Source organism: Bombus pyrosoma, linkage group LG5, assembly GCF_014825855.1.
Source record: "Bombus pyrosoma isolate SC7728 linkage group LG5, ASM1482585v1, whole genome shotgun sequence".
NCBI classification, from domain to species: domain Eukaryota; kingdom Metazoa; phylum Arthropoda; class Insecta; order Hymenoptera; family Apidae; genus Bombus; species Bombus pyrosoma.
The window spans coordinates 421738-438664 of record NC_057774.1 but is presented as its reverse complement, the minus strand read 5'-3'; the positions used below and the strand labels follow the sequence as shown (position 1 = coordinate 438664).

Sequence of the window (16927 nt, the reverse complement as noted above, 5' to 3'; positions counted from 1 at the left end):
TTTGCAGCCTAGCTTAGAGTAGTAACAGAAACAATAGTTAAAAAACTTGATTTAGTAACATTTAACAATAAATGTAAATGAATATTCAGTTATTTTTACTTCAAGGTAAATATAATTAATTTAAAATGTATAAAAGGTATAAATGTACTCAGAGAGTAGTATACGCATATAATGTAAAATAAGATAAGTTAACATTGTGATCTATTGTTCACATTCGAGGTCACTCGAAGCCATCGCTTCTACTGTCCCAATTCAGGCCCATGTAGCACGAAGAGGGGTTCATGAAGAGACTAGTACCGCGCATGCGTGGCCTTCGTCCTCGACTTGTCTCGAGGACAGCGCATGCGTTCACCAAGATGGCGGATAGGTTCTCACTCTTCAGTGGGCAAAGCTCTTTCAAAGCTGCGCCATATTAAGAAACTTGGATAAATTTTCTCGGGTTTTTAATCGATCTAAAGATACAATTTACGTTACAAAATTTCTTGTCCGTTTCTTTGATTTTATCGAAGTGAGGTAAACAGACTGCGAGCGTGAATCCCGCGGTTTCAGGAAGTGAATTATGGGTAATGGAGAAGACGCGAGTGCCTTTGACGTTTACGAACCATATTGAAAGGCATTTGGAAAAGTTTTATTACCAAAGAAAGGTATGCAGATTAACAAAATGAAAAGATATGTTTTTAAGGAGCCTTAACCTTATCTTCGGTTTCATAGCAACTAGATTTTAGATACTAATGTCCATTGTTATATATTATCGTTTGAGTAATTTAAATGCTGCTCACACAAATGGTTTTACGTTGTTTTTTAAATTAATTGGCAAAGTTAAAATTACACGTGCAGTCTTTCATCGTCTTAGAGTTCAAAATTAAGATTAATATTTCGGAACTTTAATAATTCACGTAAAAGATACTATACATTTTTTAGATACTCGTGAACTGTACGAAGGTATATAACATATGGGATTTATTAGTTGACATGTGTGAACATTTTTATAGTTTGAAAATTTCTTTTCAAAAAGAAAATCTGTTTTTTTATTTTGCTAAAATTAAAAAGATTTGTTTAATCGAATATATGTAATCAAGTACTGTATTCTAAGTATGAAATATCGATGTTACGTTAATATCTTACGAGATTGAAATAATCGAATAGAAAAAGGAAGGATAATGAGAAAGATTATACAGTTAGAATGATAGCTATTATATATTAAATTATAAATCTTTTAAATGAAAATAATATATACCGAACATTATTTTAATAAGATTCTCCATTACTCGGAGGGTTTAGACTATTCGATTATTCGACCATTAATAAAAGTGAAAGTCCCTTGCCATTGGAGAGATATTTTCATAATAAAGATTAAAGATTACACGATAATCTATTACCATTGAAATAGATTTTTCAAATATTTCTCATTTAAATATTATGTCGCTTATTAATAACGCTTCTTTGTTACTAATTGTTCTGACATTTCTAGTAAAATGGTGCAGAATTTTGTAATATTTTATTGTTTTTCAAATAACAACACTCGAAATGTATATTAATATTGTATGTATGTGACGATATGTTACTTTTGTATTCTAATATTTGTATACATCTGGAAATATTTTTCGGTCTTTAGAAGTATTTGCTCGCAAAATGACAAAAATTAATCTTTATATATAGAACCGAAAATCTGCCGGTGTTTATCGCGAACATATTTAACAATCAGTGTTACTGTATTTAAAATTTTAATGAATTAATGAATTCGTAATAATAACTGTAGAGAAAGAAGTATTGCTTCGTACGTATATATACAGGTTATCTATACTCATTATTAATAGTTGTACTTATAATCACGAGGATTTCTCAGTCACTTATCCGATCATCTATTTTATTCAGTTAATTACATACTCAAGTAATTAGTACAGAAATGCAAGTAGCATGCGGAGTCAATGTCTGTATCAAGGATTCCCCAAATCTATTTTCTAATTTCTTTGCTATATAAACATATATAAAGCATTCAGTCTGTAATCTTATTTTATCCAAATTTAAATATGCTTGCTTGATTATTCGTTCATTTCACGTGGTACTGTTAACTGCGATAAAACTGAACGATTAGTAAGAAATTATAATATCGTAATTATGATATCGTAATATTATTTGAAGAGGAAGCGATTAAACTGGAAGAAATGAAAATTTCAAGCAAACAAAGAAATGCCTACTCGTCTGTTTTAAATAGAAAAAGAAATAGAAAAGAGAGGAAAAGTGCAATTTTCATACCTATGCGAATCTTATATGATAGATACGATAGATAGGTATAGGTAGAAGGAGATTTCAACGCCTATATTAATAGGCGATGTCGCGACGCGTACATACGTAATACGTACGTATATACATATATAATATCTACTAAAATACGTCTATAATAAAATCTTCAATTTAGGTTTTCTAGTGATGGACACGATTATTGAATATCAATTTCATTTTATAATTACGACGTTCATTTATTCATATCCTTTAGTTACAGACGTATAGCTATTCTCGTTATTACTACAGTCGTGTTTACAGTATAGTTTTCAGATGATTTAATCGATCTACGTTATCGACGAATTTTATCTATCAAATCATTGTCTTATAAAAACGAATCTAGTACGACTATTGTTTAAAACGACATTCGTATTCCTTTTCTCAAGCTATCTGAAGCTATCTGAAGCTATGTTCAAGCTTCAAAGTTGTTTCAAACAATTCTCTGGTAAATTATAACGACGAAATAATTCAGACTTTTATCAGAGACGAGTACTCTATAGTTAAGGGTTATTTTAAATGTATTACGTGTCCGAAAGCTTATGGACTGGTGTACTGTACGTGATATCTACTTAAGCGTGTATATATATATATATATTCGCACATACTTTCGTATGTACATACGTATGTCATAGGTACGTACATAGCACACATGTATAACGTTTATATGCGCACGTACTTAGGTACGTCCGCGAAACGTGTTAAGGAACACGCATTTCGTATTCGATTCGTGCACGCCTTACGGCACGGCGCACATTCGTTCCTTTAAGCAGCGTGGAAAAACCGACACCGGCCGATACATTCTAAAAATGCTCAAAACTTCTCTCGCAACTTCTCTCGACACGCAACGATCTAAAGATGTTGCGGTTGCATAGTCGCTGCACGGCCCCGGTCAAGCGTTACGCTCGTTTGCGAATACGATCCGAATTTATAAATACTTTTACCGAATATATTCGACATGATCTATATGCCGCGTTTCAGTATGACAGCCACGTAATTGAATATCGTGCCACGAAAATAGGATATGCGCTACGTGGAAATATTTCGTTCATTTTTTTTATGGCATATGTAGGTTTCGTTGACTTTCAACCGGTACGTGATTTTCGTTTATCTTTTTCAAAATCTTCGAGCATCTGCTGTAAAGACGTAGAATAATAAAGAAACGGAAGAAGGTTGTTTAATCGATTTGTATATCACACTCTGTTGTACAATATATTCGATATCAATGGTACGAAAAGTAGAGAAAAATTGTATCCGTATTTCTTTAAGCGATATCTCTCGTACTACTAGAAAAGAACAAGCATAGTATAATCGATGTTTCGCTGTGAATAATTATTGTATCGCAGCTACCGGTAGCAATTTCAATGCACCATTCTTTCGTTACTAGTACGATACTCCTTTACGTTACATTTTTACCTTCTATTTATTGATAAGAATTATATAAAGAATAAAGAATTTCTAAGGATTACGTTTTCTATTGCTATTAAAAATAGAAAGGTTTCAAAAGCTCTTAAAAATTAGACTCGAATAATTTGAATACGCGCAACATCGATTCTTGAATAAATCATGTAAAACGTATTTGGACACTAGCGACCTACGATCTTTATCAGAGGAACAACTTTCGATATGAATATTCCTTGGCTCGGTGTTCGAATTAACCGAAAGGAACGTGAAAGTAGAAAGAACACAGGACAATTTTTCTACGATCAAATATTACGATATAATTTTCTGCTATATATGCCTACGTGCTAGTAGGTACAGCCAAATATGGCAACGCGAGAAGTCGCGTTAATCTACATAGAGAATCGATGGAGATTTCATTGCGTACAGTAAAGTAGCTGTCCGAAATATCTTTGCAATACCCGATACGGTATAACGACGACTTTAAGGAAGATGGAGAAAACGAAAGATCACCGAGAAATAATTCTCTCTTAGATAGCCACGAAAAAACAAGGAAATGCAGTTGCAAAGGAAAACGAGATTAATACGAAATAATCTTTCTTCGACTTTTGGCGAAACGAAAAAGAAAGTAACAGTCTTTTCTAATAATTCGAGAGATGAGAAATTCTCGTATCGCGCGTATCGAAGTCAACTTTTTGATTAAAAACAGAAGAGAGGAAGAAGGAGAAGAAGAAGAAGGAAAAGAAGATTAAAATATATAGACGATAAACTTTCCAACGATTTATGTCCAAGCGAAGCACCATGGAAAAAGGGTTTCGATTCCGCATAGAATTTCCCTGAAACTCCTGGCTTTCACTTCTCTCCGAAGAATGCGAAGGCTGAGCGCCGCCAGACCCGTACCAACTGCCCCCTTCACCAGCGTGCAATACGTTTAGACAATTTTTCAACATCGCCTCGGACAGAGCCACTCGTGGCACGTCTCGTCTTCCCCGCTTTTCATCGTTTCAAGAAGGTGAAAGACACGTCGCTTTTGCGAACGCGATTCAAATTCTCTTTCCTCGAAATGTTAATGACTCAGAATGACTAAAGAAACGTACGATTTTTCGCAACACTGTGTTACGCGAGAAAGTGTTAGCGTAAGTTGCTCCTTTGATCTTCCTCTTCTTCTTCTTCTTCTTCTGTCTATTCCGAAAGAGAAAGGTTTATTTTCAGTATTTGACACGTGTGAATGTTTGTTAATAGAGTTACGTTAAAATAAATATTGGAAATTGAGTATAAACATCGGATACGGTGGAAGAACGTAATTTCAAGGTAAAATGTATAAATGTTTTGATCCAGTGAATTAATGAATTAACGACGAACAAGCAACTATTTGCAACGAAATTTTTAAGTGTATACGTCGTACGTCGTTCGATTAAAACATTGAAAATAATAAAAAACTAAATTACATTTAGATGTCGTGTTTAAAAATTAAAAGTTAATAATGTTAAAAGAATTATGAAATGTTACATTATAAAAGCATTAATTATTTAAACATTAATATGAAATAGTCAAGACAAGCGATTATTACTGTTTTATTTTGTAACTATATTAAGATAGATAAAATGTGGTCGATCGATCGGCACGATGAATATGCAATTCAGATAATAACATTTATTTAATCAGGCGCAGAGTTACGCGGTCAGCGTACTTATTACATCGCGTAGAAAGATTGCATGGTGAAAGTATCGGTTGTTTATATTTGCTCTTAAAAAATTGAATTATTGCTTGATAGTCTTTGTTACGTAACGACGATAACTTCCAAAGTTTAAATCTTCGCCGTGATTTCATCGATCATCGATCTTATACATGGATAATGCAATATTCGCAATGAGTATTCGTCGAATCGCTGTTTAAATAGCGATATAAAGACTATTTGCCAAATTCTTGCTAATTATACGAAGCAATTATATCAGGATAACAATTTTAAATATACGTGAAATTGCGCGTTACGCAAAATTCTAAAAAAGAAACGAATGTTTTCGCATAGATTGAGAGAGTCTTTCGGTGAAAAATGGTATCGAGGCGGAAGATTCTATCTCGATCGAGGGACAACCTCGTTGAAGCGCAATACGAGGATCAAGACGAGGAGGACGTGTGGTATAATCTTGATAAACTTTACAAGGTAAAGTAGTAATACACACTCTAATAATATAAAAATGATATTTAATAATATTAATAATAATAATAATAATTAAGTTAAGTTAAGTTACAACCTACTAGAACCGGTTAAGAAAAATTATCCTCTAACTTTGATTGCTTGCAACGTTGCAGAGCACTGTATCGATAATAGTATTTTAAAAATACGTCGTCTTAAACATTCTCTTATTTATAGACGTAAGAGATAAAACGTTGGACGCTGTTTAAGAACAAGTTTTTACAATTATACTTATACGATATAAAAATTATATATGATTTCCCTTATCACAAGTAATTTTAATTTGACAAATTTTTCTCTCGTACAATTATTTTGTACGAGATATTCAATTTGCTGATTCACTCTGTATACAACGTTATATCGAGGAAAAACACGTATACAACAATGGTATAACATTGATGTTTTATTTCAGGATCATATCCAAGAAGTACTGGACAAATGGAACCAAATCGACGACGAAATTTGGGCCAAGGTAATCGTTTTCGAAAGGAACCGCAGGGTAGCAAAAGCGTACGCCAGGGCACCTGTTCTCACGATTAATGGATCTAACGATGGATTCGATGGTTTCAGGTAAACGAACCGCATTACAATCTTTAAATGCAATCTTCTACACAAAATTCCAAGAATCCTTAACACAGTTAAACAGTTAACAAAGCAGATAAAAAAGTCTCGGTAGTGAAGTATAAAAAAAAAAAAAAAAAATGTATAATAGTAAAGTTGTAGAGGAAACAACAAATTATTACGTTTTCTGTTCTTTGTGAAATATAGGATAGGATTATGCGGTTTCGAAAATCCTATGAGGGATACGAAAACGGAAGAGGCGAAGAAACACATTAACCAAGGTGTAAAGATTAAAATGGACGAGCAAGGGAACATATTAATAAAAAGGTTGTGTAAAAATAACGTTTACATAAAGCCGACCAGTCAGGAAGACAACGCAATTGGAGCAGAAATTGCACGGAATTCTCAAGGAGCGTTAGAACATGAGAAACCGGGGAAAGTAAGCGTTCCACGATATATTTTACTCCGATTCCTCAAACCCACCTTTTTTTTCATTTCGTTTATACAGATACTATATACATAATAAATTTATTTCCATGTCCTATCGTCATTCTTTTTAAATCTGCTACTAGGTGTTCGATATGAATAAGTTTCAAACGAATCTTTCCCGGGAGACTCGAAGAGCATATCCGGACAGAAGAAGATTAGAAATGCAGTGTCTGAGCGCAATTGTTTTCGTCAAAACTGAACCAGACCTTCTTCAATGTCCCGTTTGGGTGCTCATTGTAAATGTTGTCGGTTTAGACATGTTGAAATCCAAATTACCACCAGGTGTAGTGAATCAACTATTTTACCGATTGTTTCATTCGACATTTAACGTAAATGTGTGCTCGTACATAACGTACAAATAAATTAGTTCTAGCGTTACAAAGGCCTGTGGATATTAAAAATCGACCTAGGATACCGATTCCCGATGAAGATCCGTATAGTATAGCAGGAGTTTCATCTTCGATTGGAGTTTCCGAAGCGTTCCAGCAGGACCGAGAAGCTCGAGAACAGATCTACGCTCAATCAACGAGTAGTAGACAAAGAAGAGCCGAAAGGCCACCGAAACTGCCGCCAAGGGAGAATATTTATAGTCATGACATACCTAAAGTAATTATATATACACAATTTTTCTTTCCACTGTTACTTCTTAATGTTACTTTAAAAGAATGATATTTAATGATATTCATTTCACTTGTTTCAGCCTGATTATGACGACATAGAAGATGACTATGCTAGAAAACCTGTCATAACGAACGAGGACAAGAGAAATAGAAACGATGACAAAAAGAAATACGGTAAATTTTCGGTTGTTTAACAAATTATGGACGCATTTAAACCATTATTATGAATATTTAGACAAAAATAATAAGAGTTCTTTTCTTTTGAGGAATTAATAATCATACATATGTTCCTTTTTTAACAGACGATCCGTATTACTGCGGATTAAGAGCTCGTGTTCCTAACTTTGTAAAGATGGCGAAAAATAGTAAAGTCTCAACAAGAATGTACGCCAGACCTCCTAATCAAGCAACATATGCTGCTACCGGATACGTTAGTAGCCAATCCTCTCAAATTTATGGCCATTTACCTGGCAATCGACCACCAATTATGTATCACGCACGAAGCTTCGAAAGTGGACTTGGTATTATAACATACTTTTGTAAAAATTCTAAAAAATTCTGAAAAATTTAATATATAATAATAACAATCTAATCTAACGTTTTAATCGATATATTAAAAAATAACTAACAAATTCCTTGCTTTTCGTTTCTCTTTTTTCGCAGATTCAGATAGTAGAAACGAATCACCGTATAACCATATATATGGAAGGTTTCCTGTACCGACCAGAGGTGTAATTCCTCCTACACCCAGAGCGATGTATATCGGAGAGTGGGACTAAAAATAAAGAAAATTAACAAAAAGCGAGTTAGCATATAAACAAGTGAACTACAAGTTTGAAACGAAGATGAAACAATATCACCAAATGCAGGTATAATAGAACGTAAAAGACAGTTAAAAGAACCTTATACATAAAAATGTATGCATTCGTTAAAAACGGAATAAAATAAAGACTACGCGCAAGACATACAAATATAAGTAAATAATTAGCAACAGAAAGGACTAAAACGAGAGTGGAGTAGTTATAAAAAAGGAAGAACTAATCTTCCGTTTGTACCTATAAACTGTATATTGTTAATGTACTACTTGAAATACTCAAATTTTTATTGCAATAAAATTGTAGAACAATGCCAACTTTTATTTATATACCTTTGAGGAAGTATAAAGTTTTCTGATTAAAAGTGGTAAAAAACATTTTAATATAAAAAGAGAATATAAAGATATATAAAATTAATACAAAATTTTTGTCCAATCTAATACAATTTGTAGGATATGATAGGAGTTGTATACAACATGTAGAAGCGATTTCTTATGAAAGTGAAAAAAGATTCTTCATTATGTCAAATAATTGAAAAATTCAATCCTCGTGTCTTTATCAAAGGCTATAACAAAAATTGCTTTCATTGGTTAACTTAATCATTTTCTTTTTGCTATTATTCTAAACCCTCATTTTATTTGTTCGGTAATCCATTTATTATACTCATGATCTTTTCTGCAGGAATTTTTGATTTTAATAAATTTATCGTATGATCAGTAACAGGCTTTTCGTTTATTTTCAAAATTTTTATAATTTCATCTGCAGAAGAGATTTTTGACACTTCGATCCAATATCCTACAAGATATTTTAGTAATTCTCCCATTGTTTCTTTGGAATCTTCTTCTTCTTCTTTCATTGCTGCAAATAACCATAGAGTTATAAACATGTGTATATCTGTGGTACAGAAAGGCATTCGTATATAACGATATAATTCACCTGTATTGATGCTAACTATAATTTTTAAAACTGTTGCATCTATATCAACTGTCGAGTCTGCCCTTAAAAATCCTTTCCATCGAAAATCGAGAATCATTTCTGCACATCTATGAACGCAAGAAGCTTTGGTCTCATCTAAAGGATAAAGATTCCATGGATCGATAAAACTTGCTAAAATTCTTCGTAGAATCTCTACTGTTCTGTTTAAATTGTCTTCTTGCAAGATCTCTTGATGAATTTGATGTTCTTTTCGAACAATCGAAAACAATTCCAACCAATCTTCAAGATATTTTAAAGTTGAAGGTGAATAAGGTGCTTCGTCTTGAGGAAAAACTTCTTCAAAGGATTCCAACATTCCTACAAGTTTCAAATTTCTCGTTTGCCTTCTATTTCATGCAGATGGATTGAATAATTTCTCGTTAAAAATATATTGAAATTTGGCACCTGGCAAAAAACTAGAAGATTCGAATAGCTCATCCAATAGTGTTTTCCCAGATGAAAGATCGATCTCTGCCGAAGAACGCAAAAAACTTGTCGTTGCGATCAAAAGTTCCTCTGTAATAATTTATTTTGATCAGTATTAAATTCAAAATTCTATTTGTTTTTAATCTCATTATTACTACTGTTGCAAAGAGTAAGTATTATTGTAGTTACCGTTTGTAGAACTTTTTAAGATAAAAGGAACCACCTCCCTTAAAAAGGTTGAATTTCTTAAATTAACTCTCCATTTTGATTCAGGATTGATTTGAATATTCCAAAGTGCAGAACGTAGGAGACGAAGTATTTGTACTAATGTAGCAGTGTCTTCCGAAGAAAGGAGGCGAAGAATTGTTTCGAGAAGCTCCTCTTTCTCTCCCAATACATCAAGCACTGACGGTTCGCAAGTCATATTGCCAATTATTCCCAAAATTATTTCCTATAAAAATAAGAATACTAGGAAGCTTTTACATATAATATAAAATGCAAAGAGAAACATAGTTTTTTGATAGTCAAAAATTTACTATTAGGATTTATGGATCTTTTAAGAGGTTTAAAAATATGTACAAGATATGTTCAAAGTATTTTAATATATGGAAAGGATAAATAGAAAATAAGATTAAGAAATTCTAACTATTCGATTAGCAAGTAAGTTTATGACTTTAAAAAATTTAGATACATTATAAACGAATAGCTTTTATTTATTAGCGCTTCAATTCAGTTATTTTAATTAGAAAATCATTAAGAACCATAAAGGATTCGATATATAAAAGGAGTTTACGGTGTATAGAAATCAAGGACTGCAAGTTCTTATAGTCTAGAAATCATGGAACTCTGGAAATGTTTTCTAAAATTTTTATTGAATAAATAAAATACAGATCTAAGAGATAAAATAATCTTGAAACAAATCGTACCGTAAACCTTGGTTCTTCGGATGAATTCAAAGCAAATTCTGCAATTTTAAGAAAATCATTATCCACAAGAAAGTTAACAATGTCTTTCTCTGCAGTCATATCCCATAATGTGCATAAGTCGTACTCCACTTTCTCGTTCCAGCCATCTTCAAAAACCTTTGCAATATTCAATTTATTTAAATTACTTTGAATACGCTTATATAACAAATGTTAATATATAAGTATGTATAAGTAGATATGTGTATGTTGTATAGATTAAACGCATAAATAATTTTTATCAAAATGCTTCAATTATATGTAACTTTGAAAGAACTAAGACTGTTTGGTAAAACGAATGAATTTACAAAGTTTATTATAATTATTAAGATATAATTTAGCTTATTTATATTGTCAAAATAAACATCTTTAATATAACAGGGATTTAAGTAATACTTTCTTAAAACATGACTTATTGAAATTTAACAATGAAACATAGGAAATTAATACGAGCTTGAATCAAATGTAACTCAACTTAAAACTATGATACGTACCTTTGATATTGAAAGTAAAATATTGATTATCCATTTGCCGCTATAGAGAGTATCTCCTACAGTATCTCCTTTCAACTTTTCAATTTCGTCTTCTCCGATTTCCTGAGTTTCTAACAGTACGTTTGGTTCCACTTTGTCAGTTTCAGGTTCCTGAACTTCGCTCATTCTTCCTACTCGATAAACCACTACTCTTTCTACAGTATTTTTTTACGAATTATTATTGATTTTACAGATAGTTACTTTAAGTTGATAATAATTTGAGCAAAGATATACTTAGAGAAATAATAATTTATCACAAATTATTCACTTTCTGGTACGAACTTGGCACAGCTGATTGATATAAATGAAGATAACCTAACCTTTTTCGACACTTGCTGTTGCTTTAGCTTATTTATTTAAATGAATTTCACTAATATTTAGCCCTGCGATATTTCTCTTGTCATTCACATCGCAGCTACTAACGTAAATTCTAAATTGTGAATTCAAAATCATATCGATAACTCAAGATCGAGTTCGACATCTACCAGTCACTGAAAACATGATATTACAAGTGAAATATCGTACGAACCTTAAGGAAAACACAACATTAATGCAGATTTCTATTGAAATCTTACGTGTATTTAGCTGCGAATTATAAAAAAGAATACAGACATGTCTTGTTTTTTTTATCTTATTGCATCGCGAATTAAATTTAAAAAAAAATTAAAAATTAAAAATTGCAAATTATATATCCATCTATAATGTATTATATCTGTTCTTTTTCCACGGAAAGATGAATTAAAATATTTAAAAGTTTGATATATAATATTTATTTTCTTAATGATTCATATTTTACAAATTACAAAAGAATTACGAACTTAATTATAACTGTAAAAGAAAAGAATCGAAGAAACATAAATGATATATTTCAACTCCGTTTCCAGTTTTATTTTCTTATCTCTTCGCGTATCAACGTAGCTAGCGTTGAAAGCGCCTGAAAAGAAAAAAACCACGTAATATAATTTTCACATAAGAATATGTGAAATATATAAACGATCTTGAATTAGTAGACGTTAGAAGTATACTATAGAAGGATTAGTTATACTATATTAGTTATACTACAGAAGGATACTATAGAAGAAGTATAGTATAGAAGGATTAGTATACTAGACGTTAGAAGAACATTGATGCGATACTATAAATTATTAGGTGAATTATAAATACAAAACGGAAAAACAAGAACCTTATCGATTTCTTGCGGTGTCGCGTAACTGTAGCATAGTCTGAGATGCTGTTCAGGTTTCGAGCGGTCGTGGTTAAACGCATGACCGGGAATAAGAAAAATCCCTTGGGAAATACACTTCATCCTTGCCAATTCCATTACATCTTTCGTTTTATTCACTTTTAGCCAAACGAACATCCCACCCTTTGGAATGTCCCATTCTGCCAATCCTAAAATATAAAAGATGCTTTTGTTTCGAGATAAAAAAAAACTAAATTCAAAATTTTCAATTTTTAAAAAACGAAACCCTGCTGTAATTTGAATATTATATACCAGTAAGATGTTTTTCCATCAAAGACAGCATAATGTCTCGTCTTTCGTGATAAAATTTCTGAATGTCGTTAAAATGTTGCCGTATCTTCTCCAGATCCCATACGTTTAATAATTTGAACAGCAAAATCTGTAAAAGTAATAATCAACGATGAAGGAAAATACTTTGATCCATATGAAATATTTGTAATGTACCTAAGATTATAAAAATTACTTGCGATAAAGAGGAAGCGTGAATATTTGTTGCTTCCATATGTGTAGTTAATTTTTTAATGACTTCTTTATGCGCTGTAACAACGCCTAATCTAAGTCCGGCGCTTAGAATTTTGCTGAAAGAATCCAAACGTATTACACGTCCTTTGGTATCCAATTCGAGGAAGGTGGTAGGTTTGTTATCAACGAAATGGATAAAACAATAGGGATCGTCCTCGACAATTAAAAAGTTGTATGTATCAGCTAATTCATAAACTTCCCTTCTTCGCGATTCTGTCAAAACTGTTCCCGTTGGATTGGCTCCTGTAGGATTCGTGTAAAGGACCTACGAAACAAGTTCATCCTTCTTTATATCCGAATATAGTAATACGTAGTAATATATGATCGATTATGTAAAATTATCTCTTGATTTTCAATCTTCCCTGCAACTCACTTTTGGCATTGGTTTACCACTGTCTCGTCTTTCTTCGCAAATTTTTCTTATATTTACCGGAATTATACCATCCCGATCTTGTGAAATTTCGATGAATTCTGGCATTATAGGTGCGAGCTAAAGAAAAGATGAATAACGTTGAAGAGTTTAATAAAATAAAATCTATTAAAACAGGTTGAGAATATCGAGGTATTTAGTCTAAAGGGAGATCGAAATCATAAAAAGAAAAAATAGTAAACGAATGTGTAGGTTTACCGCATTTAGAATTCCGTCGTAAGTCGGTGCTTGAACCATCACAGGATCGCCTGTTTCTAAAGTCATCTCGAAAATTTTACTACATCCATCCATCGATCCAGACGTGAAAAGTACGTCCCAATCGTTGTATATCGGCTTGTGCCAATATTCTTGAAATTCTCGCATTTTTTTTAACAATGGTAAGTATCTTAAATCGCAAAATAAAAGAATGAAAGATGATCAAAGAAGTATACGATACTATTTATATATATAATATTATTGCATGCTATACAGCATACACTAGCACTAGATGCACAGCGATTAGTAAGCAAGAGATAAGTAATATAATATAACGTAAAAAATTAGGAATAAGAATGCAACGACATCGTTGTAATAGGTTATAGGCCTAAAGTACGAACGAAAGATTATTATTATTATTGTACAGATTGTATTATTGTGTCTGCGAAATCATGGTACAGACAGTCGGATGATGATTCTACGTGCAAAACCAAGTGGGGGGAAAGAGAGGAACATTTTTTCGTTTTCGAGAAAATCAAGTCTGAAAATGCATCAAGTAGCCGTGTATCAATTTTGGAAATTTCGAATTACGAAACTTGAATTAATCGTAAAATCTAAATATAGAATTTATTACGTTGGTAGAGTAAAGTATCTTTTATTCTTGTTTCTTATTTTATAAATTACCCTTGGGAAGGACCATATTGAAGAGACCAGGACAACTCTTCTCCGACGAGTTTTACTTTTGTTCCACCCTTGTACGTTACGGAGATATCCACGAAAGGAAATGTCTTTGTATTCGGCATTCCATTAGCTAGACTTATCGCATCTTTCGTTTCTATAAATCTCATCGCTGTATTATGCAAAAATTTTATTTACATATGAATTACCTTTATAAATTATTGTTTCAAAGAGATACAGGATAAACAGAGTTTTACGACTCGTCTAATAAAATATCAGGTATCACGGACAATGTTATTATAACAGCGATAATAAAAACAATATTAATAACAAATAAGATACGAAGAAATTAAGAGTTCTTACCAAATTCACGAAGAATACTAGACTTTCGTCTTCCCGTGGCATTCGTTAGAAACGTTGAAAAATCCATTATGAATGAACGTTTTTCTTAATAATACCTCTAGTTAGTATTTTTAGTATTTGTCCTTTGTTTCGGTTAATTTTTGTCGAAACGATAGCGTCCAAGGGAGTCGAATAACTCCGGCTTTACCAATTTAATCGAGTTAGATAAATTCGATAATTTCTAAATATTTTAAATTTATTATGAAATACCGCATCGATCAATACCGCGCGAGCGTGTCGAAAGTCATCGAGAGACTGGACTTCAGCACAACTATGATTTTAACAAAAATCAGCCTGTTATCCATGTCGTGGGTTATCGTCAGCTTATATTGTTGACACGTTACAATCGAAGCGTTACAAATCAAACCATTGTAATCGATAAAAATTTTCGTCAACTAGATATAAAGCAATTATGGAATGGAAAAATATTTCACAAGAAAATAAATTAATTAATTATAGAAATGAAAAAATAAATGTATTACGTAACATAATACTTTTCTCTTTTAAGATTCTCTTTTAAGCTTGTTCTTGCACTAATCGTAAACAGCGATATTATCTTGCGTTGGTAAATAGGAAGATAAGATGCGTCGTAAAAAGAATAAGAATCATGAAGGATATTACTTCAACGTCTTATGTTCAACATGTATATTTTATTTCGTATCTGAAAAAATAGAGACACGGTAAAGAAAATGAGTATTCTACTATTATTCATCCATTGCAAAAAGGTTGTCGAGTAAGGATCGGAGAGATTATTGTTATAAACAGCGTAAATCGAGTACATTCTCATTGTAAAATGTTCCTTGTAGATTTGTAGGGATTCGGATGTAGAAAGAATTACTTTCATCGTTATTTTCGTTACTCTCTCGTATCTCAATAACCATGCTGAAAAATCGAAATATTCAACGAAGAAGATTTACATCGAGTAAAAATCATAAAAGCATGGTTTTCGACATAATTATACGATTCTCGTACTTTTCTTACGGTATTCTTTCTTTCTTCGCCACGTCGTACATCAGCGAGTAATGAAGAAAATTCACAAAAAGAGAAATAAATTCGACGAAATATCTCAATCGATATCGCTTGAGACGTAATTAATATTTTAATACATCGATATCTTTCGCGAAGATTTCGATCATTCGATTTCTGATCATTTCGATAATGGGAAAGAAAAATTTGTAAATTTAACGGAAAGGCATGACAAAAGAAAGTGGTAGTAGGAAACGGTGAAAGTTTTATTGTTCGTACACATCAGGAAGGATCTTTGTTTAAAATGTTACGAAAGACGATAGACCTTTTTTTTGCCCTCTCGTGATCATGATTTTCATCATAATCATAATCACCCTCTTTCCTCTTTCCTTGCGTTATCGTCTCTTCTTAGTCTCGTTAGCATTCGACACCTTTCCTTCCCTCGTTTTCTCTTCTAGTTTACAATTTCTCTATTGCTTTTATTTCTTATTTATTCTTTCGTCACGTAATCGTGAAACGCTATCGTTATAATTGTTTTCTGTTTTTTTTTTCTTTTCTTCTTTTTTCTCCTCTTCTTGGGTAGACGTTAATTCATTTTTTCTTCTTCTTACCTTAATTAGAACATTCTTTCCTCGTTATAATCAGACTGACAAGGATAATCACAATTACGATTACGATTGTCATCACTATAACTATTTATGGAATCAAATCGTTAATTATTAATTACGTTACCCCTTTTGATTCATCGAGATTATCCTTTGCGTGACAGTACTATCTAAATGATAATGGAAGAAGACCCGGCGGAAAGGCACCAACACAAGTTTCGCGTTGTAACGTAATTACTAAACATGTAGTTGGGTTCGCGTTTATATCATTTCTTTATCGTCTAAAATCAATGATAAAACTTACGAATAAGAACAACATCAAACTGCTAATACATAATATAGTATAAAACAATAAAGTAACGCCAACAAATAATTAATAAATAAACAAACAATCGAATAATACGAACAGATCATATCTTGACACGACAAAATCAAGCAGCTTGACGAACAACGATAAAATAACAATTCTTGAAAAGAAAAAAAAAAAAGAAGAAAGTGAAACATAAAATGTCGTATTTGTATCTAAAGGCAAAGATAAAAGATTATAAACGCGTCCCGATCGATGGAAAAATGTACAACATTGTTAATACTTGGCTCTGGTTTTTCTAGTTTTCTATACATGATTGC

General features: G+C 32.1%; 3 protein-coding genes across 4 annotated transcripts; 1 reads left to right on the top strand and 2 right to left on the bottom strand.

Annotated features, from left to right (window-relative positions):
* Positions 1–339: 339 nt before the first annotated feature.
* On the top strand, positions 340–8675 carry LOC122567398. Its single transcript, XM_043725845.1, has 9 exons — positions 340–644; positions 5711–5845; positions 6291–6448; positions 6647–6878; positions 7012–7210; positions 7296–7534; positions 7629–7722; positions 7851–8069; positions 8212–8675. Exons 2-9 carry the CDS (start codon positions 5735–5737, stop codon positions 8325–8327), a joined length of 1368 nt encoding a protein of 455 aa, XP_043581780.1. The 5' UTR covers positions 340–644; positions 5711–5734; the 3' UTR covers positions 8328–8675.
* A 44-nt stretch (positions 8676–8719) lies between these two features.
* LOC122567399 (protein saal1) lies at positions 8720–11775 on the bottom strand. 2 transcript variants are annotated; one of them, XM_043725847.1, is made up of 7 exons: positions 11494–11775; positions 11221–11414; positions 10691–10846; positions 9954–10215; positions 9744–9854; positions 9300–9656; positions 8720–9221 (listed from the first exon to the last, which is right to left on the bottom strand). In XM_043725847.1, exons 2-7 carry the CDS (start codon positions 11383–11385, stop codon positions 8998–9000), a joined length of 1275 nt encoding a protein of 424 aa, XP_043581782.1. In that variant the 5' UTR covers positions 11386–11414; positions 11494–11775; the 3' UTR covers positions 8720–8997. The 2 variants fall into 2 exon arrangements, with proteins under 2 accessions (XP_043581782.1, XP_043581781.1); XM_043725846.1 differs by having other exon boundaries at positions 8722–9221; positions 11580–11775.
* A 261-nt stretch (positions 11776–12036) lies between these two features.
* On the bottom strand, positions 12037–15127 carry LOC122567376 (kynurenine/alpha-aminoadipate aminotransferase, mitochondrial-like). The gene is made up of 8 exons (XM_043725803.1): positions 14691–15127; positions 14334–14499; positions 13653–13839; positions 13398–13514; positions 12966–13289; positions 12755–12881; positions 12443–12651; positions 12037–12193 (listed from the first exon to the last, which is right to left on the bottom strand). The coding sequence occupies exons 1-8, from the start codon at positions 14755–14757 to the stop codon at positions 12146–12148; spliced, it is 1245 nt and encodes a 414-aa protein (XP_043581738.1). The 5' UTR covers positions 14758–15127; the 3' UTR covers positions 12037–12145.
* Positions 15128–16927: the final 1800 nt, after the last annotated feature.

Bases quoted from the DNA above. Each gene is read 5' to 3' on its own strand.
- LOC122567398 (XM_043725845.1), top strand. From the start codon at position 5,735: ATGGTATCGAGGCGGAAGATTCTATCTCGATCGAGGGACAACCTCGTT. The intron at 6,449-6,646 runs GTAAACGAACCG...TGTGAAATATAG, and splicing joins GATGGATTCGATGGTTTCAG to GATAGGATTATGCGGTTTCG. The intron at 6,879-7,011 runs GTAAGCGTTCCA...ATCTGCTACTAG, and splicing joins AACATGAGAAACCGGGGAAA to GTGTTCGATATGAATAAGTT.
- LOC122567399 (XM_043725847.1), bottom strand. From the start codon at position 11,385: ATGAGCGAAGTTCAGGAACCTGAAACTGACAAAGTGGAACCAAACGTA. The intron at 10,216-10,690 runs GTACGATTTGTT...TTATTTTTATAG, and splicing joins CCGAAGAACCAAGGTTTACG to GAAATAATTTTGGGAATAAT. The intron at 9,657-9,743 runs GTGCCAAATTTC...TGAAACTTGTAG, and splicing joins ATCTTCTAGTTTTTTGCCAG to GAATGTTGGAATCCTTTGAA.
- LOC122567376 (XM_043725803.1), bottom strand. From the start codon at position 14,757: ATGGATTTTTCAACGTTTCTAACGAATGCCACGGGAAGACGAAAGTCT. The intron at 14,500-14,690 runs GTAAGAACTCTT...TGCATAATACAG, and splicing joins TAGTATTCTTCGTGAATTTG to CGATGAGATTTATAGAAACG. The intron at 12,194-12,442 runs GTTCTTGTTTTT...TTTTCTTTTCAG, and splicing joins CACCGCAAGAAATCGATAAG to GCGCTTTCAACGCTAGCTAC.